This window comes from Cydia pomonella, chromosome 19 (genome assembly GCF_033807575.1).
Source record: "Cydia pomonella isolate Wapato2018A chromosome 19, ilCydPomo1, whole genome shotgun sequence".
Lineage (NCBI taxonomy): Eukaryota > Metazoa > Arthropoda > Insecta > Lepidoptera > Tortricidae > Cydia > Cydia pomonella.
The window spans coordinates 12,741,578-12,768,274 of NC_084721.1; the positions used below are offsets into that span (position 1 = coordinate 12,741,578).

Here is a 26,697-nt window from a genome sequence, read left to right on the forward strand (position 1 = left end):
TGGGTGAAGCAGGTAAGTACCTATCTGAGGTATAGAAATTATTTGTATTTTATGCCTTTTAGCACAATTGTAGCAGAAACAATTTAATGAACACTAGTAAAAAAAACAAGTTTTACAGTACATATGGTGCTACTTTACCGCACTAGTGCGAAAATTAGCATATTACGTTACTATGTTGAACATTTAAAGGGTCATATGTACTGTAAAACATTGTATGATACATGTGCGAATAGGTAATTCGCGACTCGTGTCGATTTAAAACACTTCCTTCGGTCGTGTTTTAATTTATCGCCACTCGTTTCGAATTCCCTATTTTTCGCACTTGTATCGTAATGTACTATTACAGTACATAATGGTGCTACTTTACCGCACTAGTGCGAATATTGGCATATTACGTTACTGTATTGAACATTTAAAGGACCATATGTACTGTAAAACGTTGTACGATACATGTGCGAATAGATAATTCGCATCTCGTGTCGATTTAAAACACTCCCTTCGGTCATGTTTTAATTTATCGCCACTCGTTTCGAATTTCCTATTTTTCGCACTTCTATCGTAATGTACCATTAATAAACCACAGTACCTTAGTATTAATACATGACGGACTGTAACTTTCAGTAAGTATGTTGTAAATTGAATAGCTAGTTAGCTACGTAGATATACTTAAGTAGTTAAGTATATCTACGTAGTAGATAGGTAATCACTTATTTTTAGAAAGCTAATTCGGAAAGGCAGAACTAGAACTTACCCCCGGCGTACTTCTTATTTGACTACTTCCCTGAAAACGAAAACAAAATAATGTAGGTAGGTGTAATGTAGGTATCTTAGGTACAGTTTCAAATTATAACCAGACATATAGATACTTATAGAAGTATTCTAGGGGGTAAAATTAAATAACAGGTTCAGAATTACAGTACCCGGCGGCGATAAATATTGCACATCGCTCTTTAGAAAGAGAATATGGGAGACAACGAGAGTGAAAGAGACAAAGCTACATCGGGTACTGTAAACTTGAAAAGGGAGTTCCTATATCGATAAACTCAATTATCGATGCTTTTCCGATGTATATATAAACTCCCTACCAGTCACTTAATTTATTGAGCGGTTATTGAAATATGTATTCTGTTTATTTAGTGTACTTAACGTAAAGTAACGAATGAGGGTAATTTTGATTAAGTAGGTTAGTAGTAGTTAGTAGCTACTCACAGTGGCTGCTTTTGGACCTCTGTTTGCCATGGAGCCCTGGGTCTTGCTCTCTGATGCCTAGACAACATAAATAATACAGCAATGCAATATTTTTGATAATATATATAAATGCATTCAGTGATAGACCTGTAAAAGTTTTGAATTACTGAAGCTTTCATTGTATGTATTTAAGTGAGAACTAAAAAACTAATGGGCAGTTAATGTTTCCATATCATACAAACTTTATCAAAGAAGTTTATTAGCTGTCGTGTAAAGTAGTGAGTGATTTGTCTCCATCGGTCTCGACCTCCCGTAGCCCTCCCTGCTTGATAATTTGCCTGAGGTGGCTTTTTAACTTGCTCAGACCATCTAGTTGGAGGAGAGGCGTAAGGTCTTTCGCCATCCACTTTTACGAGCACGATCACTTTATAAATTTTCATCACCACTACGCATAACATGGCCTACGTTAGAAGGTAACCGATCTTCGCATATGGTTGACAGAAGTGTTTTGAGGCAAAGCTGTGAGAAAATTGACGCATTTGTGCGCCATCCTAAGCTCGCCTCCAGCACCACGTATTGAGTGCGTCTATCGTCTGTCTCTCGATGGAGACAAATCACAGGAGCTGTGACCTAGAGGTTATGATCCTCTGTAATGAGGGACTGACGAAGAAGAGAAAGTAGTAAGTGGAATTTAACTCATATAAGTTATAAACACTCTTACATCAGACTTGATATTTTGAATATTATTTGCCGTTTTTAATGTTTAAATTTCACTTGTGCATTTTAAAAGATGTTTGTGATGTTTTGAGACTTTTGAGTTACTGACTGACTTGACATTGACATTTCGTAATATTTTTATAAACTTCGGCCTGTCAAAAGCAAAGTCACCGTTGTAATTAATACAAAGGTTTATTGTCACTATTGGAACTTTAGTTTTGCTCGTCCACCGACTGCCTACTGCCGCAGATGAAAACGTATGGAGTCGGACCACGCTAAGTTTTCATGCCAAGTGCTACGTCAACTATGGAGCTTATATAGGTAGGGATATGAGCTTATTACTGTAGTATTCATTCTTACTGCCAAGATGATGCAAAGTTAGCACGGGCAGTCTATTGTGTTTTGTATTGTATTAAAAAGCATGTATTGTTATAGTACATTACGATACAAGTGCGAAAAATAGGAAATTCGAAACGAGTGGCTATAAATTAAAACACGACCGAAGGGAGTGTTTTAAATCGACACAAGTTGCGAATTACCTATTCGCACATGTATCGTAATGTACTATAACAATACATGCTTTACAGTACATAATTATGGCCCTTTAAATGTTCAACTTAGTTATGTAATGTGCTAATTATCGCACTAGTGCTGTAAAGTAGCACCATATGTACTGTAATAATAGTAAAAGCTTACATTTCCACTGGGGGTCCTCCTGGGGGGAGCGGCGGGCGCGGCAGCCGGTTTTGGTTTGGTGGTGGTGGTGGAGGGGGTTGTTTTTGTCATCGGACTCCTGTAAATGTGATGCAGTAGGTTAAGTACTGAAAAATAAGCTGTGGAAATTAAATCCAAACGTAAAAAAAATGTTAGTAGGTATCTGAGTATCTAATGTCACACGTCACACTAGGGAGTTGTCTCATTTTTTTTATACTACGTTGGTGGCAAACGAGCATACGGCCTTGTCTCACCTCCTAGGAGGCCGGGCGGGCGGCTCGTCGCGCGGGGTGACCGGCGCTAGAGCCTCGGGGAACGTCTCGTCCTCTAGCATGTTGCCGTCTCCGTCTAGTTCGTCCACTTCGTGTACCAGTCCATTGCTTATCAGCTGAAAACATACTTAAATAAAGCATAGTCTCTAATCGGACTGAGCTAGCGAATTTGCAATGACTACCTATTTGCAAGATTCAATAGTATATCGTTCCGGTACTGGATCGAAAATAATTCTACGTTGAGGAATATGAAGAATATCTATCAAAATATGACTGATACGCAATAATAGCAACTTACCGCCTCCTTCACAGCGTTAAGGTCTGGCTGGTGGTTGTGGTTAAGGTCCCCTGATCTATTTATGACCTCTTCAGTTTTCTGAAATTAAAATTAAATTATTTACCTGTAACGGATCTACGCGATGACGTCTATTTTGAGCATGCAACTCATGCAAGATTTAAAATAAAGAATCACAAATTAACGATATGATAAATATAAATGAGCTTCTAGGCAAACGGTTTACTGGAAGGTAACTGAACACTTACGACATGATGTTTCTTTATACTCTGCGAGCTGATGCTCTTATGTGTCATGCTCTTCTTCTCTGTCACCCGACTGGTCGTCCTCGTCCCATTCTGCCTGTGCTCTGTCCGCTCTGTCCCGTTTTGAACGTTCTGGATCCTGGTACTAGACACTTTGGCGAACCCGTTGGGCAGGGGTTTGCGCGAGCGTTCTGTGTTCTGAATTGGTTGGAGGGGGTAGCTCTTGTCGATGCCTTTGGTTCGTCGCTCCTCGAACATTTGACGGACCTGTAAATAATTTTATTGTTTGATGATCATATGTTTGGTAAACGATAGGGAATAAATAAATAATAAATAAATAAATATTATAGGACATTACTACACAAATTGACTAAGTCCCACAGTAAGCTCAATAAGGCTTGTGTTGAGGTTACTTAGACAACGATATATATAATATATAAATACTTACAAATACTTAAATACATAGAAAACACCCATGACTCAGGAACAAATATCCATGCTCATCACACTAATAAATGCCCTTACCAGGATTTGAACCCGGGACCATCGGCTTCGTAGGCAGGGTCACTAGGTCAGACCGGTCGTCATGAATGCAAGTTGAAAGGACAATAGACAATAGAATGAACATTAGATAAGGAAATGGAAACCATGATTTGACGGACGCAACTTTGGGTCTTAAAAAAGGAACCCTGTTAAGACCACTGGAAAACATTGAAAAATGATGCAAGTGAATGAACAAATGTTGTATTTTTTAGGTCTGCAAATTAATTACATCATGGAATATTTACGAGTATGAGAGGCTTGTCTTTCGGGGCTGTAGGGGGCTGGCTAGACTCTCGCTCGGCAATCGCCGCACGAGACTCCCTGGGCGAGCGCCGTATCAGCTCTCGCTCCTGTATCTGCTGGAGTGTACTAGTTAACTTGCCGAGCTGATGAGTTACAGGTGGCTGCGGCGGGTTGGACAGACTCTTTCTCGGCGATCAACGCACGAGACTCTCGCTGGGCGAGTGCCGTAGGTACGCAAGTCAGTGCTCGCGTCTGCTGGGCCTTGTATAGTGACGCTATCAGCTCTTGCTCCTGCATCATTTGGAGTGTATTAATTACCTTGCCGGGCTGATGTGTTACAGGTGGCTGTGGCGGGCTGGACAGACTCTCGCTCGGTGATCGACGCACGAGACTCTCGCTGGGCGAGTGCCTCACGCGAGTAAGTGCACGCGCCTGCTGCGCCTCGTACAGCGACGCTATCTTCAGCTCTCGCTCCTGCATCTGCTTCTGTTGGAACCGCGCCTGAAACAAATAAACTCTTGTTTAAGATATTTTTAGACCACGTCGGTGGCAAACAAGCACGTAGCCTCGTGACAGTAAAAAGTACCGTTCAACTCCAAAACTGTCGCATGCGCGTTGTCGACTTTTTAAAAATCTAATGTGACAATAGCCATTTACGTCGTACTTTGACATTAGAGTGATCCTGATCTTTCTTTCTAAGTTTTTTTTGGACTTTCGAAGTATTATATACATCCTCAAGCTAAAAATGCTTGTTAACAGGTTATGAGCTATTTTTTAGCTTAAACTGCACATCCGACCGATGTAGTTTAGTCATTTATCAAAATTGATGTTTAATGCTCTTATTACTTACAGTCAAGTGCAGAAATATGTATCGAAAGAATCGCCTCATAAATATGGTACTACGCTCTTATTACAATGGAATAAGATGCTATGGGACATATTTTTGAGTAAGATGTGTACACCCATATTTTTACACTTGACTGTACATCCTAAAATCCGTATCAGAGACAGGAAAGAAATATTGCAGTCTAATGGATTTACGCACGCACGGGCACCTTGTCCACATCATTAGACTGTTTACAAATATTTATATAGTGAGCTTACTTTCCTAGTGACAACCCATCAAAATAAGTCTTCGAGATTAATCTTTGAAGTGGAAATTGTTGTCACAAGCGAATCAGGAAGTGCCTGAACTGAATAGTCTGCAAAACGCCCCGCGCCCCCGGCATTTATGGCCTTGTCGGTCGGAAGCAAGAACAATGCTTATTATCTATTGGTAGTGACAGGACAAGTAAATGATCGGCAGCTGCGTGGGCGACGAAAGGCTCCTTCTACGGCTAATCGCTGGTAATAGACTTGTCTGTTTTATTTATAAGAATGCACTGTTTCGTATGCTAGGTTAATGTCTAATGTGCTACGTGAAAATATTTTAATATGACGACTTGTTACTATTTTATCTATGGTTAAACAATAAACATACCTACCTATCTGTCCGGGAGGTATTTATATTACTGAAACATTTATTTTATTTATGTGATCCCTTGTGTTAAAAGGGGCCCACTGATTAACAGTCCGCCGGACGGCATCGGCCTGCCAGTTGTTCGGAACTGTCAACTTTTTGTTCTAACGGACAGGCCGATACCGTACGGCGGCGATCACCGACTGATTAACCCCTTAAAATATACGGAATTCAGAAGTCCTTTTATCTCTCCAAGTGTGTATGAACTAGATTGAATCTTACGAATTTTATTTAAAAATATTGATTTGTAGTAAGTATATATTAATATAAATAAAAAATAGCAAAATATCTACGCTTAGATTATCAAACGTGGGCGAAAAGAAGTACCTATAAACTGAATCGATGTCCATTGTTCAGAATGGAAACGTTTATCTATAAGTGTTTCCTATTAAGGCTTTATGGACAAAATGTGTTGCTTGTTTGATAAAATAATCGATTTCGGGTTACTGACCGGCGTTATCTACCCATATTTAAACCTGTGACGATGCCCACAATCCTTTTTTATTGCTACATATGTTGGTTGGTGCTTTATGCAAGTAGGTAGGTAAATACTATGTTTTTTTTAAAAAAAAAATCATTTCTGAAACCAGCTTTTATCGCTAACGGTACTAATCTTTCAATAGGCAACTAATACTCATGGAGACAATTCTAACAAACCCAAACACAATTGGGTTGCGTTGTTTTATCACAGGGTTCTGGCCACCTCCTGTGTCCATCATCACAGCTTGATACCATTATATTGTATTATCACCCAACAGATGTATGCAAAGTTACAGCTATATCAAATAATGGGAAATAGATCTAATTTAGCTTGCTAAATTTGACCCGAACATATACATACGAGTACATACACATACAAAGCTTGTGAATAAAAATAGGTAGAGATTTTATATAGATGAGTGTAGAAAAAAGTAAGTTTCATATGCATAAATGGATCGTTTTTGTGTCAATAACGTGAGAGAATTTGAATTGGGCTACTTTTTCTAGATGGCTGTGACCCTTCACATGGTGAGTTTAGTTTTTGGTGCCTAATTGTATATTAAAAAAGATGCATAGTTTTTGAATTGGACTTGTGTTTTGAATGTCTTACTTTAGGTCGTAACGGCGTCATAATATGGGCGTCAGGGTGGGTGGGATGTATCTCGGGAAATTCAACGATAATTTTAGGGGCAGTGTACTGCAGTGTTCCTTAAACTATTTATGTTAAAAAAAGGTTCATCTTTCGCAATCAAACGACAATATAGACATCCGATAGTCGAACTCAAGTTTAATTACAAGCTGTTCGTAATCACAAAGTTATTCAATCGCGAATTCTCGCCTGCACGATCGCAGTTCTCATGACATGCTAATTGTTGCCCGAGTCGTCAGTTAATTACCAGCCTTGTGCCAATCGTATAAGTTTCATAATCAAGTGTGCTAATGCGACAGGACGCGCTCTGAATAGCAACGTTTGGTAACCAGATTAGGTAGGCTATAATACCAAATTTATAGGAGTAGATTTAATGAACACATTATAAGGCTTAGAACTCACTGAGATTAGTTTCTTGCGGATTCAGTCATCTAATTGCGTGCGCTTATGAAGCATGCCGTACCGTTCTGAAACCGTAAGAAAATTAATCGCAGTGCGTTCCAGCCTAAAGTCTAATTCACGTACATAGGTGCCTTCATAGTTAATGCACTGGGTAAAGCTGCGAAGCTTGCCTATCAAATATCAGAAGTGCGCCCAAAATCGGAATTATGTCAAGTGTTAATATGTGATCGCGTCAATCATTTGTTTTTGTAGCAGTATATTCCAATATACCTATAATCGCTCACCGTTTCTCCTGAATATAGCTTTTTGTATTCTCTAGTCCGCCAACCTTACGTTTTGGCTCATCCAAGCGGCTGTTAGTGGCAGCTGTGAAGCTCAAAAGCGGTCACGGATTTTTATTTATAGTCTGCCTCTTTCGCACTCATGGCATCCCTTTTGGACACTTCAATTAGGCATCTTAAAAAGCGTCATTCTAGATCTATGTGGTAAGTTGAGGTGGAAACTAACTTGACATAACGAACGAATTCAACGTGTCAATTATTTTCTCGTTCTCAAATCAAATATAAACAAACAAGTCAACAAATATAAACAACATAGGTAGGTGATTGTATATTGATTAATATACGTTTACTTACAAGAATATGTACTTATAATTAGGTATTTGTCGTTAAATACTTTATGTTAATTGAGTATCGACCGTTAATTATAATAGAGCGGCTTACTCTTGACTTCATCTCAAATGCGTCTCTCGTCGATGTTCCTAAAACTGATAGTTATTCGCTCATTTTATTTTAAAATTTACAGCCACTGAACTAAAGCATGCATAATATATGATACACTATCAATTCTGAAAATCGATCTGTTTGAACTTACGTCCAATTCTTTCACATAGGTAATTGAATAACGGATCAACATAAACCCTACTACGAGCGAAGTAACGTTGAAACAAAGTGAAAGGACAACAAAACAACAACATAAACATGACAGTTGTTTAATAGCGTCGTCAGCGTGGGTGGGAATCGATCGGAAGTGTCATATGCTAATGGTCCAAGGTTGACGCCTAGTATAGGCTGTGCAAGGTGCAAGATTGCGAATTGTTACCGACATGTCAATACACATATGCATAAATCGATCACTTATTTGATAGCTTCCAATTTGTTAGATTTACAATCGAGAGTATTCAGGGGTCCACCGATTAACACTCCACCGGACGGTATCGGCCTGGCAGTTAGAACAAAAATTTGACAATTCCGAACAACTGGCAGGCCTATCGGCCTACCAGTATAATCGGTGGGTATAGGTTGGGGGGTGTTGGTGTTGATGGTATCCCGTCCGGCGGACGGTTAATCAGTTGGCCCCTTTTAACTCGGGTCACCTGTTAAGATTTTGTCTGTGCTAAGTGTATTATTATTATTAGAATAAATATTTTTTTTACTAAGTTGGTGCTAAATTTGATTTATTAGTATAATATAGTAAACGCCCCTATGATGGGACTGGCAACAGTAATGGGATGGTATACACAAATCCTGTAAAACAAATATTTACCATCAGTTTTAAACGCGGGCAACATTTTACCATAAACCAGAGCCAAAGAGCTGCTCAAGTTAAATTTTTCATTTATATTTGTTAGTTTGAAAATTAATGGCGCCATACATCCCATGACTGGAGCAAAAAACTGATCATCATCCCATCTCATCCATCCAACTTTTGACGCATTAAGCGACATACATTTTACAGGTGTTATTGAACATGTATCAAAATATACTCCAAATGTTCTCTTAAATGTCCCATAATTGGTGCTGTTAACATATGTTTAGGATTTTATTAACATAACAATATTTAGGCTTAGCGACTGCTTAAGTGCTTACCAACGGGCGGGCCATATGCCTGTTTGCCACCGTCGTGGTATAAAGATATTATTTTATACAATCGTGATATAATAGAGAGCTTTTCAGTCGAGTATTGTGTTTAGGCAACGAAGTTTGCTGAGTTGCCTTTGTAAGGTAGTATTATAGTTGAGTTGGGAGCCCATAAGTACATGAAAAGTACGCAATTATAGTTTGGAATACGAAATCTTAATTCAACCATTACAGTGAACTAGTAAAAAAAATGTTTTTATACCTATGTAAAGAAATGCGTGAAGAAGTATTTATCTCTATAAATTGCATCAATTGCTGCATCACTTTGGACGTTAAATATATTATTATTGATATCGTTAAGTAAATAGATAATAAGCAAAATGAATCAAAATGTTTACGAAACCACAGTAGGTACAGGTTTTGTGGGTGAATGTGGGCTGCTCAGCCAGATAAGTTTCCATTCAGTCTAGCCTTTATTTTGATCGAGTATTGCCTTTAGTTGCTTTGCGATTTGCATCGTAAGGTCGATGACAGTCTGAGTCAGCAGCTCGGCCTACAGATGTGCCTTATTTGGGCTTTGGACCTTGCCGAGGAGATTATGTAAATTCTGCAATATATCAGACATTCTAAAAATAAATTTAGAGCACTATATTTTATCAACAAAGAATTGATGGCCACAAACTCAGATCATAGAAAGTACTAGATGGCTGACGGAGGCGTGGCGCGTGTCGCCGCGACATGGCCACATCGTGGCCATACCGGCCCGCCGTAAGACAGTAGCAAATTAGCTGTCATTGAACAATGTGCGCGTCAATTTTATTGAAATGCCGAATTATAGCGTTATTTTGTGTCGAAATAGGAGTCCATCCAAAAACTATAAGGATCATGGAGTTACATACCACATGCGAGTCCATTTTATTTCACGTGTTAGTCTATAAAACCACACATTTTAACAAATAAATCCAGTGACATATGATTTTTCTGAGTCAGACCATGCTGTCATACAAACGCGTGGCAATTTGTCAATGCATTCTACATTGACGCTTTGGCATGGAAAACTATTTGTAGTGTCCTTAGCAACGGCGCAATGCATTAAACCGCTAACGATATTCACAGGGGCATTATTGTTTCTTGGTACGACCGCCAACCGCTCCCTTCATTGACGCCGCGAAGTAGAGTGGTGCTCGTACATATAATTGATCTTTGAGCGTTATCGATAAAAATGTTTGGGTATAGTGTGTATGAAAGTAATTATTTTTCAAGTACAATTTTACAATTATTTTATATGCACCTAATGTTTAATTTAATACTTATTAATTTGGATTAAAAATCGAATAGGTGAGCCAAAAAATAAACTGATTTAATTAAGTACAATTTATTTATAACATTATAGTTTATACCTATAAGTATATTTTATACCTATTCAGGTTCTTAGCAACGATTCGAATAACTGCACTAGGTATAATCAAATATGTTCATGATTGCAATTTTTTTCAGTTTCCCGTAAAATCCCAGTATTAAAGAAAAATAGATAGATGCTACAGGTAGAGACCTTAACTGGTTAACGAGCGAGAAAAGTGTTATTTGTTCGTATCATTTTCAAGAAAAATGTTTCCAGTTACACTTCGCCTCATTTATACATAACGATAGAATATAAATATGATTAAAATAATACTATATTGTATACTTAGTCGATCCAAAAGTTCTATCAGAAAGATTTTTACTGATAATTATGATTACTCTTTCCTTATTATTCGTACCGTACACATGATTTAAAAGCTTATTTAATGGTGCATTATACTTACAATATAATATACTATAACTTGCTTTCGCAGTTCAGACAATCCCAAAGTAAACAATTTAAACAAACATTACATCAAATAATGACTAAAATTTAAACGAATTTGATTAGTTAAGCATAAACAAGCTTTCGCATCATGGTACATGTTTTTTTTAAAATTAAAAGCTTTGTATTACATTTTATCACTAAAAACCTTTGTGAGAGAACTTATGGATCAACTAATATACCTTACACGTACTTTAAAATTCTTAGCTCGTAAATAAGGTCAAAAATTTAAAGGAATATAAATTAAGTCTATGGCAATTATTACATAAAACAAAAATGTCAAAACTCTAAGGTCATGTTCAGAACATGTAAAATATCGATAGCTCTATCGAATTGTCCTCACTCTAGTGTCGCCGCTCTAGGCTCCTACACCGCGCGGTTTGGCCAATCACAGCGCGTGAGTTGGTTGTCTGGCCACGCCTTTAATGATGTGGTGGGGGACAGTTGGAGACAGCGAGACTCGTTGAAATTATGCTTCATTATGAATCTCCTTACTTCTTATATCTATGGCCACAAACTATTATAGACGTTGAGATAAATATTCATATATATTTAATACAAACGGATTATTAGATTATCTGCAGAAACCCTATATTTTCGCTAGCAGTCGTTTTTGCTCAGCAAAAAAATGGTTTACTTAAAATTAGTACGACAAAATAATGTGGATTTAAACATGTTTATCCTTAAATGAAATCATACAATACATGAGTCAGATTTAACCGCGCGCCCAAGTTACGAGTATGTAAAATAAGTTGTGATGTAAGTCAAAACAAGTAACCTCTGGGCCTACGCGACCCGAGTACCTAAATCCGTATTTGTATCCACATGTAAGTCAATCCTTGGTTTCTTGTATAAGTTATAGACAATAAGGAAAACAAGGAAGGTAGATAATTGATATTGATATAGGTGGATAATTGATTAAATTCTGCAAACTTTTGTTTAAGGAAAATATTCTGAAATGTTTGAGGTTTATGGAAATGATACTCGTACTAACTAAGTGTTGACACTGTTGATCATTGTACGATTACCGCGCTATAAAAGAAGATAAGAAAAGCTTACCTTGAATTGAAGTAAGTACCTTGAGTACGTAGAGTTAGACCAAGACAAGTCTGCAACGATTTTGACAGCACACACAGTGCCAGTGTTATTTTAACCGTCAAACTTCTATGAAAATGTGACTTATAAATAACACGTGCACCGCGTGCGCTATCAAAGCCGTTGCAGACTTGTATTGGTCTGATAATAGAAACATTTTATATGACAGAGTTAGAGTTAGGTGAAAACCCAAATAAAGGTAGGTAACTAAAGGAGGCAGGGGATATAAAAGTGAGTAGTCCGCTGATGGCTGGTAGGTTTTTACCCGACTGCGTTAGAAGGAGGGTAATGTTTTTCGAGCGTATGTATGTCTATATCTTTGGCACGCCCTACAGCCCCCCAAACGGCTGGACGGTTTTCGACATATGAGGTGTCGTTGAATTAGTCAGAATTGTGATAGAATTATAATAATAATCCCTTTTGATATAATTGGTCACTTGACATTGGAAAGTAAGTATTTAATAACGCTATAAATGCCAACTACACAACTAATTATTTAAGAGGACACCAAGTCCTTCAAACAATGTATTTTTGTAGCACTTATTAATTCTTAAACCCCATAATTAGAGCCTTATGGAAAGTTTGTTGTAAAACAAGTAGGATCCTAATTTGGTCGTCATTTTCAGATATAGAAGTAAGTAATATATAGTTTTCTAATGGGACACCAACAAATAAACCCGACAGATTCTAAAGGTGTATTCTTGGCCGCATTTAGAGGCTAAACAAAGTTTCCTGAAATCGATCTAGTTTTAGAGATAATGTGAATTTTTGTGAAATTTTGTTTCTGTTATAAGTGTTATAACTTGTGAAAACCGCCTTTTTAGCTGTGATGCTGACACTATGTGACTTGGTTAAGACATACCTGCTGACAAACTATTTTTATCTGTAAATAAATAAAAAACCTGTACTGATTTGTTGTAATGATTTTTTTACCAAGATGTAAAAATAAGGTGTCGTGTACCTACAGAAAACGCTATAAAAAGAGATTTTACTGAGGTGTCAATGCCAATCAATCACTCGGCAGATCAAAATTTGTTACTTGTTGTGTATCTGTATGTAAGCGAGATGGGCATTTTCGTCACATGTGGTCAGGTTACAAGTCAGACTATCTGACCGTAACCAAACTGACGATTAACGTCAAATGACATGTTTCGTAACAAAATGGTGGATGTTATACTATGCTACATGTGTACCTATTTAGAAATAATGTTTACACACGTCGTGTCTGACACAGCTCCAATAGTGGCTACCTTCTAATAATACATAAATCCTAGCAATAAAGGATGACTCACGCGAGACCGGGCCGGGGCCGGGCCGGAGCTTCCAGTGCTTCATTTTCTATGGAAGGTACCCCGTGATTACTGATCAACCGCTATAGAAAATGAAATAATGTAGCCAATTAATATGTAAAATTTTGCGAACTTTACAAAACTTGTGAAACGTGTTCCACACAAAATAAAGGAATACATGGCTATTATTCAGCCAAGATCTTCCTTGGATCACACAGCCATTGTAAGTCGAGGTCGTATCACTAAGTTTAACTAATAAACTTGTGAAGAGTATAGCGACTTCGTGCCTGCTTCATTATTTCATTAAATATTTAAAGAAACCTCGAAGCGTATTCAGATTTAAATAACAGGTTATGAATTTGATCTGGATTTGTTATGGTCTGTCAGTGTCAAAAGTGTAATTTTTGCCAGAAACGTCGCTTTTGATATTGACAGATAATATCCATAACAAAACTAGATCAAATTCAGAACCTGTTATAACAATCAGAATATGCCTCCTCATTGACGCACCACCGTTTGATGTTCCACCCTGTGGAGTCAGGTCGAGTCAAGGTCGCACAAACAAACATTTATATTACCTTAAAAAGTATTCAATTTCCTGATCAATAATTCTGACGTAAGCAAAGATAACATAGTGTTGATGAATTGGTATACAATTTATTCGTTTCAAGCTCTTTCTACCTATTTGTAGTTTCTTTTATTGATTATAAATGATACTTACTTTGAAAGGTATTATTTACCTAATATTCTCTGTTGTTGATGATGATGTTATGGTTTTTGTTGGGATTGTCTAATAGAGAAGTTAAGGTCGATAATGAATCAGAGAATCCATTTGAACAACTGTGTATTTTTTTTGGTCTTACTCATTTCTTATGACTCATTTTAATTTCCGTAGTTAATATCCTTCTTGTCTTTATTACTGGAAAAAAATATGATCTATCGAGCACACATCAAAGTGATTTTCATTGTAAGTAACCGTTTTACACAATATCAACATCTTTGAAAAACAGTAAAATACAAAACGTTCACTTTATCAACATTTTTAAGTATTGAAAAAAACGATAAAAATAAACTAACAGTCACTACATTTTAGCTACACAAAACAGTAAAGCTTACTGTCTTTTCGGAACAGTGATATTTACTATTTTGTTCCAAAGGCTCGTAATTATGGAACTGTTTAAAGCATTAAACGTTAATGCAATTTCAATAGTTTTAAATGGTTTTAATATTGATTACAATAACCAATGTACTTAATGGCTTTTTTTCCCAGTGCAACATGAAGCAAGATATTTGACTCAGGGTGACTTTGTCCACAGTTCCATTTCTATAAAGTTGTCCTCATTATCATATAGTCGAAGTTCTATTACGTCGACTTTCTTATTTACGACGATTTAAAAAAGTGACGAAATAGGATTGTGGATGAAGTAGTCCTGAGCCAGACATTTAAAACGTGCATCCATACCCATTGTCTAAGAGTTTTTCAATCCAAATATTCAGTTGTACAATACCATTAGTGTTTTAAATCTATTACTTCGTTTGTATATTCAAATCGAGTAATAACTGCAAAACTTCAAAAGCTAAATGACATCTGGAAATCGAATGTTTGAATACAAAATAATTAAGCTGCATATTTGATACGAACGATGCAAAATATTATTGAAGGTATTACTTACTCTAAGTAAGGTAAAAGTGAATATATGTAAGCACAGGTAAAAGCAGTATCAAGATTTTCTTCTCAGTCAGAATCTAAGCTAAATTTAAATAGAACAATCAACGAGGTAAGGCTCATTAGAGAGAGACCTTGATGAGTAATCGATGACTGTGAAATGAAAAATTCTTCCTAAACAAAGTTTTGATGTAACTTCTTTATTACACTTGCAAATTAAAATATTTAATTTCAAACTGATTGATTTCACAGTAAAGTCTACTTAAGCTTGAGTCTTTTACTTTGCGAGGAATCATACTGGGATAATTATCCTTATCTTCGGAAGCAACCATTTGTTCTTAATGTCCGCAGGGTCTGCTCTCTTCACTTCACTTAGGACCCTGTACGGGGACAAGTACCTACTGCAAAAATCCCTCAACCTCCAATGCCGTGGCTCTTCCCAATGCGCGTTGTCCAGCGAACGGGAGATGTCTGGGGTCTCTATCGATAATTAGGTTGTCCTCATTACCATACCTTATTCAAAGAAATCATACTGGTTTAATGATCGTTACCTTAGGATCCGGTAGAGTAAGCCAGCCATTCCTGATGTCCGCTGGGTCTGCTCCTTCCAAGGACAAAGAGGACGTACTCCGAAGCTTTTTCGTCTTCCAGTGCTCTGGCTCCCACCAGTGTACATTGTCCAGAGAACGGGACATATCTCGGGTCTCCATTGCGATCGGGACTTTGAGAGGAACAGTACTGGGATAAGGATCACTTCTTTTCGTGATGTAGTTCATTGACGAGATTCCTATTTATATAGAAAATAATTGTTCTTTAAAATGCGACATTTAAATAAATAATATAATTTGTGTCTGAAAATTAAGTGGTAATTTTAATCACTTGGTTTAAAAATAAAATAAACACCACGTGCCCTGTATTTTTTTCCACTACTACTAGACACAATTTTATAATCGTAATAACTGAAAACTTCGAAGCAAATTTGTTTAAATGCACTAAACAACACTTTGAACTTTCTCAAGCAAAGTTGTAACCGTCTTTACCACCCCAAGGCTGGGTGCGGAATGTCGTACAGGGTTGTTTGTTGTCGCTGCCCCCGTCGCCTAGCAACGGCCACGTGGCCTCCCCAACCCTGACCTTAGTGCTTTACCGCTACTTGACCCCGACTTACCAAACTCATTCTACACCTCATTTTGTAAACCACTACCTTAATAATTCCGACGTATGTCGCAAAATCGATTGCCAAAAGGGATTGGACAACGGTATATATGATTTGTCGTAAGTGTGATTGTTTATTTAAGAAATAATAGTTATGCCGCGGGAATAAGGTTTATATTCACGAGTTTTAGATATCGTATTGTTGGAAAGACAATATTGAGATTCTCTCAAGAAGTTTGTGGTTAACTTGATAAAGTGTCGTTTTAGTAAGATCTCTAGAAAACAGATGTCTACAATAAGCCTTTGATAATCCGAGAAAACCTTTGATTAAGATTAATTTGCATTGTGGGAATCTCAATCTCAATGTGAGTAAAAATTCAACGGATATCCTTAGTAAATACCGGACCATATTAGGTGAACATTAATTAGACAGACATGTTTGCAAATATGCTCACATCTGTTCCACTTTCTACTACATACATATCTAAGCTTCTATCAATATTTAAATACTTACAAGTTTAGGTACTTAAGCCTTGGACGCTTGGAAATAAGTTGCAGATTTGTGTACATACGGCTAGAGGAATGGTGCGCCGGAATTGTTGTTATTTTATCAGGCATATCACGTAGGCGTTTAAGTAGGATGCATTGTCACATTACATAAAGATTAGATCTAAGCGTAGCTCTAACTCTCCTTTCACTTTTCTATGGTACTTACAGATTCTTTATTTTATAACTAAAAGTTTTTCTAAGTTCCACAGCGAAGAGTTGGGAATTATTGTTGCAAGTGCAATGCAACCAACCCAGGGCAGGGTAGGTAATTAGGTATGCAAAATTACTAATCTAATATCACTAGTAAGTTTTCAAAATGCATGGAAAATTGTGGAAAATATTACCAACAAATAAAGGAGATTGCTATTATGGAAATTCCATCGATTACCATACAAATATGTGAGATATTTTCAAACATTTTCTAATTGTGCAAGTTCGCCTGTTTTGAAAACCTTCAGACGAGACATCATTAGTAATCGAACCAAATAATTGACGCGTTCAAAACTTAAAAACAGTTTATTACATAATCAATCGTATTGCATTGCGACAAGGTCACAGTTTGTTTGGATGGGTCGTCGTCTGGCCGCGACCATAAACGTCGAGCCTGAGGCTGCAGTGACTCAGGCGCCTCCTTCTAAGGCGCGCTTAGACTCGTGACGTCATCACTTTCGTTCCATCAGTGAGTTCTTTCGACTTATGAATTTGGAGGGCCTACTGGTAACATCGAAAAATCTAAAATGGTTACATACCATTCTATTATCTGGTATTCTGGTATTCTGGTGGCTGATATTATCGCTCGAACATTATGCAAGACAGAGTAACAGTAGACAACACACAGTAACACTAGTTGAATTTATTTATTTAATTTTAATTGCTTACATGTACGTATATATGTCAGGTGTCAGGTAACAATAAAATTGTCACAATACATAATACCCCTATCGGATGTGGCAATAAAAAATGCTTTTTATAAATAAATAAATTTTTATCAATATCAATTATTCCTAATTATTTTAAATAATTACAAATCAGGTTTTCCTAGAAGACAAATAAATAAAATTGTATTTATTTGTCTTGCAGAAACTCTTCTACTGTGTAATAGCATTTTTGTGTTAGGAACGACTTTAACTGTTTCATGAATGTAGTTTCATTTTCGGTCGCTTAAATGATTATAGCATATTTTGCAAGTTAACAATTGCATATTATATTCTGGCAGAACAAGTGTATGAATCGTATGAAATGTAGGGAATCGATTTTTTTAATTTATTTTATAGAGGTGGACGTTTTTACGGACAAAAATGTATCGCTCGTGAATGAAAAGGCACGAGAGGGTTAATATGCCGTGTCCAGAAAAATGGAATCTGCAACTTTCTCGTGGATGAACGTGTAATAAGATGCGTAGGCATTTTTTTCGCATAGCGAATATATCGTGCGCGTCAGTAGTGTTACCCCACATAATAATACCGTATTTTATCCACGTGTGCGCATACGCATAGTAAGCTGAGAGTGCAGTCTTTAAAGTTGTTGTTCTTGAAAGTGTAGCTGGCAAATATATATTAATTTAGTTAAAAGCCATTTCTTGACTAACGGCATTTAATCCGTTGACATTTGACTACTTAAAGTGCTTTGGTATTGTTGATAATGAAGAAGAGAAAGGATGACGAATAATGGTAGGAAAACCCAAAACAAAGGAAAATAAAAGGTAAGTTAACACTTCGTGTGACAAATTTCCGCAGCGGGAAAGTGAAATCACAAAAAACGGATAGAAAGTTATAACTCAAAAACTTAAAAAGGTGCAGCCACTTGAAAGATTAATAAAAGCGAGTGTATTTCTATATTATATAAAGCTGCAGCCCGAACATTAATCGACACGAATTGTTCTCCCGGAAGGAGGCGCGGGGGGGATTCGAGTTTGGTACGGTCGTACAGAGGGCGGTCCGGTGACCTCCGGAAAAATCCGACATTCGGTCTACCGGATCGGGACAGAAAAATGTTTGACGGCCCGGCCAAACGGTGGGAGATAGTGGGGGGGTGCTCGACCAAATGTCACAGAGGACCCTGGGCAGTTTCGGAGGCCGCCATTTTTTTTTCAAAATGGCGGATTCAAAATGGCGGCCGATTTTCAAGTCGGTCCCGGCGCGCTCAAATTTCGGTCACGGAATCTCGGGGCCGTCTAGATCGGTATGGAAAAAAAAAATTTGGAAAAAATCCAAGATGGCGGACACCATGGCCACTTTTATTTTGTATGGCAACTTTTAAACGGTGACAGATAGGTGGGGGGTGCTCGACCAAATGTCATAGAGGACTCCGAGACAAATGGAATGGCATTTAAAAAAAATCAAAATGGCCGACTCAAAATGGCGCCGAAATTTCAAAACGGTCCGAGAGCGCCGAGAACCGGTATGTGGGTACATATGGGCCCCCGCATTCGAAAAAAAAATTTTTTTTTTTTTTTTAGCTCGAAAAAAATTTGTATGGGATTTTTTTTCGAATCCCCCACATGCTAAACGGTGAGAGATAGGTCGGGGGAGCTCGACCAAATGTCATAGAGGGCTCCGAGTGGAATCTGAATAAGAAAAAAAAAATTCAAAATGGCCGACTTTTTTTTTTCTAAAACTTCAAAAAGGTCCGAGCGCTCTGAAATTTTGGTCGCGGTATCTCGGAGCCCCAATGACTCGTACGGAAAAAAAAAATTTTGGAAAAAATCCAAGATGGCGGAAAAATGGCCAGTTTACTTTTGTATGGCAACTCTCAAACGGTGCGTGATAGGTGGGGGGTGCTCGACCAAATGTCATAGAGGGCCCCGAGACAAATAAAACTGCATCAAAAAAAAAATCAAAATGGCCGACTTTTTTTTTTTCTTTTTTTAATGTTGGTCCGAGCGCGCTGAGATTTTGCATGCGGCGAGCCTGGGGGGCCAAGATTACCATATGAAAAAAAGTTTTTTGGAAAAATCCAAAATGGCGGTGGACAGGGGCAAAGTAAAATTTCCAAGTAGGTTAAGCGAGCCCGAAGGGCGAGCTTCAGGCTGGGAGGCCGAAGGCCGACCCCGGCGGAGGGCCGAAGGCCCGGAGCCTTCACCCCGACCCCCAAGCGTGCAACCCCCAGCAACTAAAAGCGAGGCCGAAGGCCGAGCTGCGTGCGTACGGTGCTCCCAAGCGTTTCTACCAAGTCGACTGTCTTGATAAGCGGAGCCGGCGGGCCGAAGGCCCGACGGCGACGCGTCGAGGCCAGCGAAGGCCGAAGGCCGAGCTCCGCGTAGGGCCGAAGGCCCGAAGCGTCACCTGAGAGGGGGAAGTTGGAGCTTAAACACGACCCAATAGGAAAAGTGTCTTAGACTTTTACTATTGGGTCGTGTTTAAGCTCCAACTTCCCGCACTAATCCCGAAGCGAAACCAACCCTCCCCGAGTGTCTTAATAAGCGAAGCGGCGGGCCGAAGGCCCGACGCTGAGCTTCGAAACCCAGCGAAGGCCGAAGGCCGAGCTCCGCGTAGGGCCGAAGGCCCGGAGCGTCCCACTGGTTCGGCCAAGCACGCGAGGCCGAAGGCCGAGCTGCGAGAGTGCGGCCCAAAGCGGAAGTACAACCGCATTACATTTCACCTTTGGAAAACAAATATTCTTTATACTAAAAATAACGGGAAAAATGCATTTATAGAGCGAACCGGTTACAAGTTAACTGTTTTAATAAGCGAAGCGGCGGGCCGAAGGCCCGACGCTGAGCTTCGAAACCCAGCGAAGGCCGAAGGCCGAGCTCCGCGTAGGGCCGAAGGCACGGAGCGTTCCATTGGATCGCCCAAGCACGCGAGGCCGAAGGCCGAGCTGCGAGAGTGCGGCCCAAAGCGGAAGTACAACCGCATTAACTTTCCCCTTTGGAAAACAAATCTTCTTTATATTAATAACAACAAAAATAACGGGAAAAGTTATAAAGCGAACCGGCAACAAGTCAACTGTCTTAATAGGCGGAGCCGGCGGGCCGAAGGCCCGACGGCGAAGCGTCGAGGCTAGCGAAGGCCGAAGGCCGAGCTCCGCGTAGGGCCGAAGGCCCGAAGCGTCCCCTTCGAAGTTCGCCAGCGGGGAAGTTGGAGCTTAAACACGACCCAATAGTAAAAGTGTCTTCGGCCTCCGGCCCGCCGTTTCGCTTGTCTAAGACACTTTTACTATTGGGTCGTGTTTACGCTCCAACTTCCCTTCAACCCCCAAAGTAACTATATTGCGAAGGCCGAAGGCCGAGCTCCGCGTAGGGCCGAAGGCCCGGAGCGTCCCATTGGATCGCCCAAGCACGCGAGGCCGAAGGCCGAGCTGCGGGAGTGCGTGCTCGCACGCGGACCATTCCTTGCAAGCAAAAGTACAACTGCTTTACCTTTTCCCTTTGGAAAACACAAACTTTTACACCTAAACAACAGCAACAACAACAAACACTACAACAACAACACATAAACAACAATATTAATAACAACATACGCAAGGCCGAGTGCATGCTCGCACGCGCAACAAAAGTACAACTGCAACACTTCTTCCCTTTGGAAAACAAACTTTTTCACTCAAACAACGGCACCTACAACAATAACTCATCAACAACAACATCAACAACAGCACCAACTACAAAAACAACAATACCAACTACAGCACCATGCACACCGCGGGGCCCACGGGCCCCGCGCACCAAGCAAAATCTAGTTTAGTTAATAATATTAACGTATACACGGTGTAACATGAGGAAACCGAAAGATTTTAACAGTGTATTCCTGATCACATTTAGAGACTAAAATGTTATATACCTATATATAGACTCTTCTGGATTTCGCCTAGTCTCAGAATAATACCAATAAATAAATAAAAAACATCTCCTTATTGTAACTTAGTACAAAACGCCTTTTTGATGGTGATGATAACATTATACGGTGTAGTCTGAATATCCTTATTGATACATGTCAAAAAGTGACCTTTGCAAAAATAGGTTTTACAAAAAAACATGTATAAATTCAATTCGAGTGCTAGTTTTACCATGAAGTTTACTTTCATGTACAAATACATTAAAAAATCAGATTTTTTTTTTGTCGAATTTTACTTAAACTCATATAACATTTTTTCCTTTTGGCCTCAGGAGTGCGTGGGTAAAATATTTCGGGTTCCTCGTGTTACACCGTGTAGGTATAACTTATATTTCAAACAAAAATGAAATGAAATACTTAATCAAAAAGTTTACCCAACAATGAAAATGATTCTTGAATACAAGTACGAGTATTTACATAGTTACTACTAAATAAATAAATAAGGATATTATAAATTACTAACGCCATATTAACAAATGGTTGGTTAAAAATGGATTTTATTATAGCCATAAATTAATCACGACACGAAAAATTCATTCGCAACGTTTATATCACGACACGAATGTATCATAAATCAATTATCCTAAAACATACATGAATTTACGAGTCTAACGACCTTTCAGAAATATCTACATGCTGTATATTATATGCTCCTAACCTGCGAAACCTTCAAAAATGGAGTATACTACACTCGTGTTTTTCTAAAACAAACTTTAGTACATGGCGTTAGAGTGCACGTTTGAGTAAAACGGGAATTGTAATACGACTTTCCAGAATTGTCTCTTGGTAAATATTGGTATCAAGCCTATCAAGCGCTCATTATGGTCATTGCCTTTTTATTAATTTATTCGCATTTATTGCCGTATTTTAAGTTTCAATCATCGTAAATCAAATGAATGAAGTCAGAATGGGTTCAAAAGTGAGTGAGTGACCAGAGTTTTAATTTTTAAAGGATGTTTGTAACAATTGGAACTTAATATTATCCTGTTCACTCTACCAATTGTACAGCCAGCGATACTATTCGCTTAGCACCTTTGCATACAAACTTCTATGCAGGGGGTACCTTTTCTCTGCAGCTGACTAAGTCCTAAACCTTAAAAAATACGTGGAGGCTGATTTGATCAAGTTTTTGATGCGATTTTTAAGGTTCCGTAGCCAAATGGCAAAAAACGGAACCCTTATAGATTAGTCATGTCCGTATCTGTCCGTTTATGTCACAGCCACTTTTTTCCGAAACTATAAGAGCTATACTGTTCAAACTTGGTAAGTAGATGTATTCTATAAACTGCATTAAGATTTTTACTAGAGAATGGAATTTGGCATTAAGTCCGCCATTTGTACATTGTTGTATATATTTTGTGCAATAAAGTTTAAATAAATATATAGATATAGTTTCAGTTATGACAGCCAATTTGAAACAGTTGTTACTTACCCAGGGGAAAAAATACACACGACAGCTGGCTCATATTGTACATAATTAAAGACTTAATAGCAATACTGATGTCTGTTTATAAGAAACCTTACAAAATCAAGACAAGCTTTGTGTCCAGTGGCCAAGGATCTTCTTTGTGCGTGGTACGGCCGCGGGCCGCCCACTGATGTACAATACTTCCCTCTTGCAAGAAACTTTTAAATGACTGCCGTGTGACTGTCATACTGTCAAACCATATTTTGTCTTAAATATATTGATAGTGTGACTGACTTATGTATTCTGTTGTTATAAAGTAGTAGTGCACAAAATATTTGCACTTGTCCTGAATATCTCCTACCTAACGAATAGACACTTCCAATGAAGGCCCTTGTACTAAGGCTACCTGTGTTTGCATTATTAAAAAGATTTTGACAATTATTTATTTATTTTAAACTTTATTGCACATAAAAAAAGAGTACAACAGGCGGACTTAATCCCAGGCATTCTCTACCAGTCAACCATAAGGCAAAACAGAAAAACTTCAAGGTGGGTGCAGTGAGAATTAAACAAAAAACCGTAACTTTTGAGCGAAATATAATTATTAGAGGAATTTACACGTAATGTGTTTACTGATACGCGCATAAGGCATAAAAATTAAGTAGTATTAGTGATGAATATGATAATTATAAATGCCGAATACCGACAATCCACTTGCCCCAAAAAAGCTAGCAGTGCTTATAGTTCGTGTCATCCACGATGACGCGCAGATTTGTCAAATCTAACCTTTAATAACATAACATTCCGAGTCAAGGCACGCGTCTTCGTGAATGACACGACCTATATAAGCTAGCAGCGCTATGGAAGTTTTAGAAAAATATTCTCACTACAAGTTTCATTCCTATTGATCTATGTAAAATAAGTATTTTGTGCTGAACCGAAACAGCAACACCATAGTTTGTAATATTTTAGACGGTTATTTGACGGTGTTTACAATTTAGTCCTAAACGTCAAAATATGTAGCAGCGCCATTTGTCCGCCATTAGTCATTGTCCGCCGACGCAGACACCCACTGCTCTGATTGCAGTCAGCACTGCAATTACAGTTGCTTGCCGCAGTATTTTTTATATTGGGGGTCGCGAAGCCTTAGACACCCAGCCCCCTTTATATATACAAATTACATACAAAAAGAGATGGGGTACAAACATTTTATTTCATTTCACAGGGCGTCGCAAAAAATTCTCGGTCTCTTTATCCACGGCAAAGTGATGGTAGATTTACTACTTTGGCGGATTTGGAAACTTAACTTAAATGTTTGAATTTCAACTTCAATAAAATTGCAGATTCACAAGTTTGCCTGTAGAAATGTGCAAGTCGAAAAAGGTTTCCATAAAGTTCGGAAGTGCTCGGAGACTAATATCAAAATGGCAAGATTTTTATTTTGATGTCGTTTTTTCGGCAAATTTAGATCAAAGGCTAGTAGATAGAGTTCACTATTCTGTACAATATAAACGCAATTTCACCGGATTTCCTAAATAATCTTCCGTAACTCAACGGAAAATTACATATTTCTTTTGTCCCAAATTGGGATTTTATGTTTATTCTCAGAATGAGGAGCTCTTCAAACTTTATCAAATTTTATCATAATCTGACGAAAAAAATTGACAAAAAAATTAAAATCGGTCTATTTCGATTTTGGGAAAGGCGAAAGGGGATTTGTAGCCTACGCATCTGGTGTGCCTTTCACTGGTTTGTCTGAGCCGTCGACTCGCTCAAACTAGAACAGCGATTGGACTAATCAGTTATGCACTATAACCTAATAGGTGAACACAAAGAAATAAGGCTTGATGGTCTTATTGTTCTTTAATTCGCAAGGGAAACAATAAAGGTTATATTGTTTTGTTCTGGTTTTAAATATTGTTATACTAACAATAGGTATTATTTTATTATACTTACTTACTATTTGTATACGTCTACTTACACGTTTTATAGCCAATTCTATTCAATCTACTTTAGATTTTTTGTTGTTGACTAGGTACCAGTTGATGTCTGGGCCACTTAATATCTTGAGGCAATGAAAAGGTAACAAACACGGGTCCAAAATTATATTTGTGAGCTCTACATCTACAATAAAAAAATATACGTATCGCTGTATCTTATATTACGATAAACAGATGTCCCATGTTGTATCTCTAGTTCTAAACGATGAATATGTAAAATTTTGTGATCACCGCCACCCCGATTTTACAAAACAGCGATGTCGTAATGTCGTATGTAATTAAAAAGCCTTAAATATATAGGAGTCACTATGTTCCATTCCATACTCTTTTCTTCTTCCATGTTTACTTGTATGTCATTTAGCAGCATATCGTATTGAAGCGTAGGTATCGGTGTAACATACACTGACATGTGTACCGAGATCAAGATGTAATTAGGTACCATAGCTATTAATCAATTGCGAGCGCCGCCGACTCGATTGGTATCGATATCGAGTCAACGATATTGGTTGGCATCGCTTTGTAATCGATGCTTATTGAATTCGCATCCTTGCGGTTAGTGTCGAGATCTAGATGTAATGGAGAAGGCGGTGTGATTCACGGTGTCAACTATACCCTATTTGCGGAAATTAGGCTCTGTATTAGTGTCCAACCGAAACCGGGTTTTTGACCGGCCGGGTTCGATCTTGCTTTAGTTTTGGCCGAAAACGAACTTTCATCCGAAACATGATTTTTATTATGCCGAAACCTGAACTTCGGTTGGACAGTACTCTATTTATATTTTGTTTTTCTATTGTACCTATTTAATTATAGAAATACGAATCCAATATCAGGATAGAATGTATATCGTTCTACGCACAGCACTACCAATTCTAATGTAAGCAATGAAGTCAGTAACGAACGAATAAATGTTATGATATTTTTGAAGGGAGCAATAAATGATTAGCCATGGATGATTTAATATCCCAAATTAGGCAAAATTCAGAGCGGGTTGAGTCTCTGACCAATGGCCAGTCATGTGCTTGTATGCAAATGAATGGTCATTCGTCGAGTGGAGCACTCGAGCCGAACCTGTGTGACAGTTTGACTCCATCACAACAAAATGATAATAGCTCCTTCCACACTACACAACAAAGCACACCTGAACCTAATGTCATTATGTACTGTGATGAAATTGGAAGCAATATGAGCACATTTTTAAACTATTACTTAAAGGGACTTAGTACAATCAACAATTGTCTGCCTCATAGTAGCCTTGAAAATCTCTCAAAACGAATTTTAAATGATAGTACTATTAATTCAAAGACAACACTGCTTATTCTTATGGGGAATAGGGGTAATGTGAATAAAAATAATTTAATAAAATTCTTTGAAAAATTAAAGACACTTATAGTGAATGAAATTATTATTTTCACATTCCCCTATTGTGATCAAATGTCAGAGGCAGAAAATAACACTAGGTGTAAGTTAAATATATTTTTATATAATCTTTGTACATATAGTGATAAGTTTAGTATAATTGACACTAACAAATTTGGTAGCAAATACCATATGCCTATGGTTTTTTGGACTAAAGGTAAGTTATACCTTTCAAATTATTATAAAAGACAAATAGCTTTGTCGCTATCATATTTGTTTGACATTTCTGCCAAAAATTTGGCAGTTTATCCTGCTTCTATTGAGCAGACCGGTATGAACTTGGTTTTGGTTCCAGTCATAACCAATAATTTAAAT

General features: G+C 38.1%; 1 protein-coding gene across 3 annotated transcripts in view; it reads right to left on the reverse strand.

Moving 5' to 3' along the window:
- The window catches only part of LOC133528213 (uncharacterized), a 53,276-nt gene that overhangs the window by 4,850 nt on the left and 21,729 nt on the right, over window positions 1–26,697 (reverse strand). The window contains exons 1-8 of one of the 3 annotated variants that reach the window (XM_061865487.1): window positions 15,574–15,905; window positions 4,536–4,718; window positions 3,435–3,698; window positions 3,190–3,267; window positions 2,874–3,007; window positions 2,602–2,698; window positions 1,210–1,266; window positions 752–781 (exon numbers count right to left, since the gene is read on the reverse strand). In XM_061865487.1, the coding sequence (XP_061721471.1) occupies window positions 752–781; window positions 1,210–1,266; window positions 2,602–2,698; window positions 2,874–3,007; window positions 3,190–3,267; window positions 3,435–3,698; window positions 4,536–4,718; window positions 15,574–15,798 (1,068 nt within the window). In that variant the 5' untranslated portion in view covers window positions 15,799–15,905. Of the gene's footprint in view, window positions 1–751; window positions 782–1,209; window positions 1,267–2,601; window positions 2,699–2,873; window positions 3,008–3,189; window positions 3,268–3,434; window positions 3,699–4,535; window positions 4,719–15,573; window positions 15,906–26,697 lie in introns of those variants that run through there. The other 2 variants (XM_061865488.1, XM_061865490.1) reach the window with 2 other exon arrangements.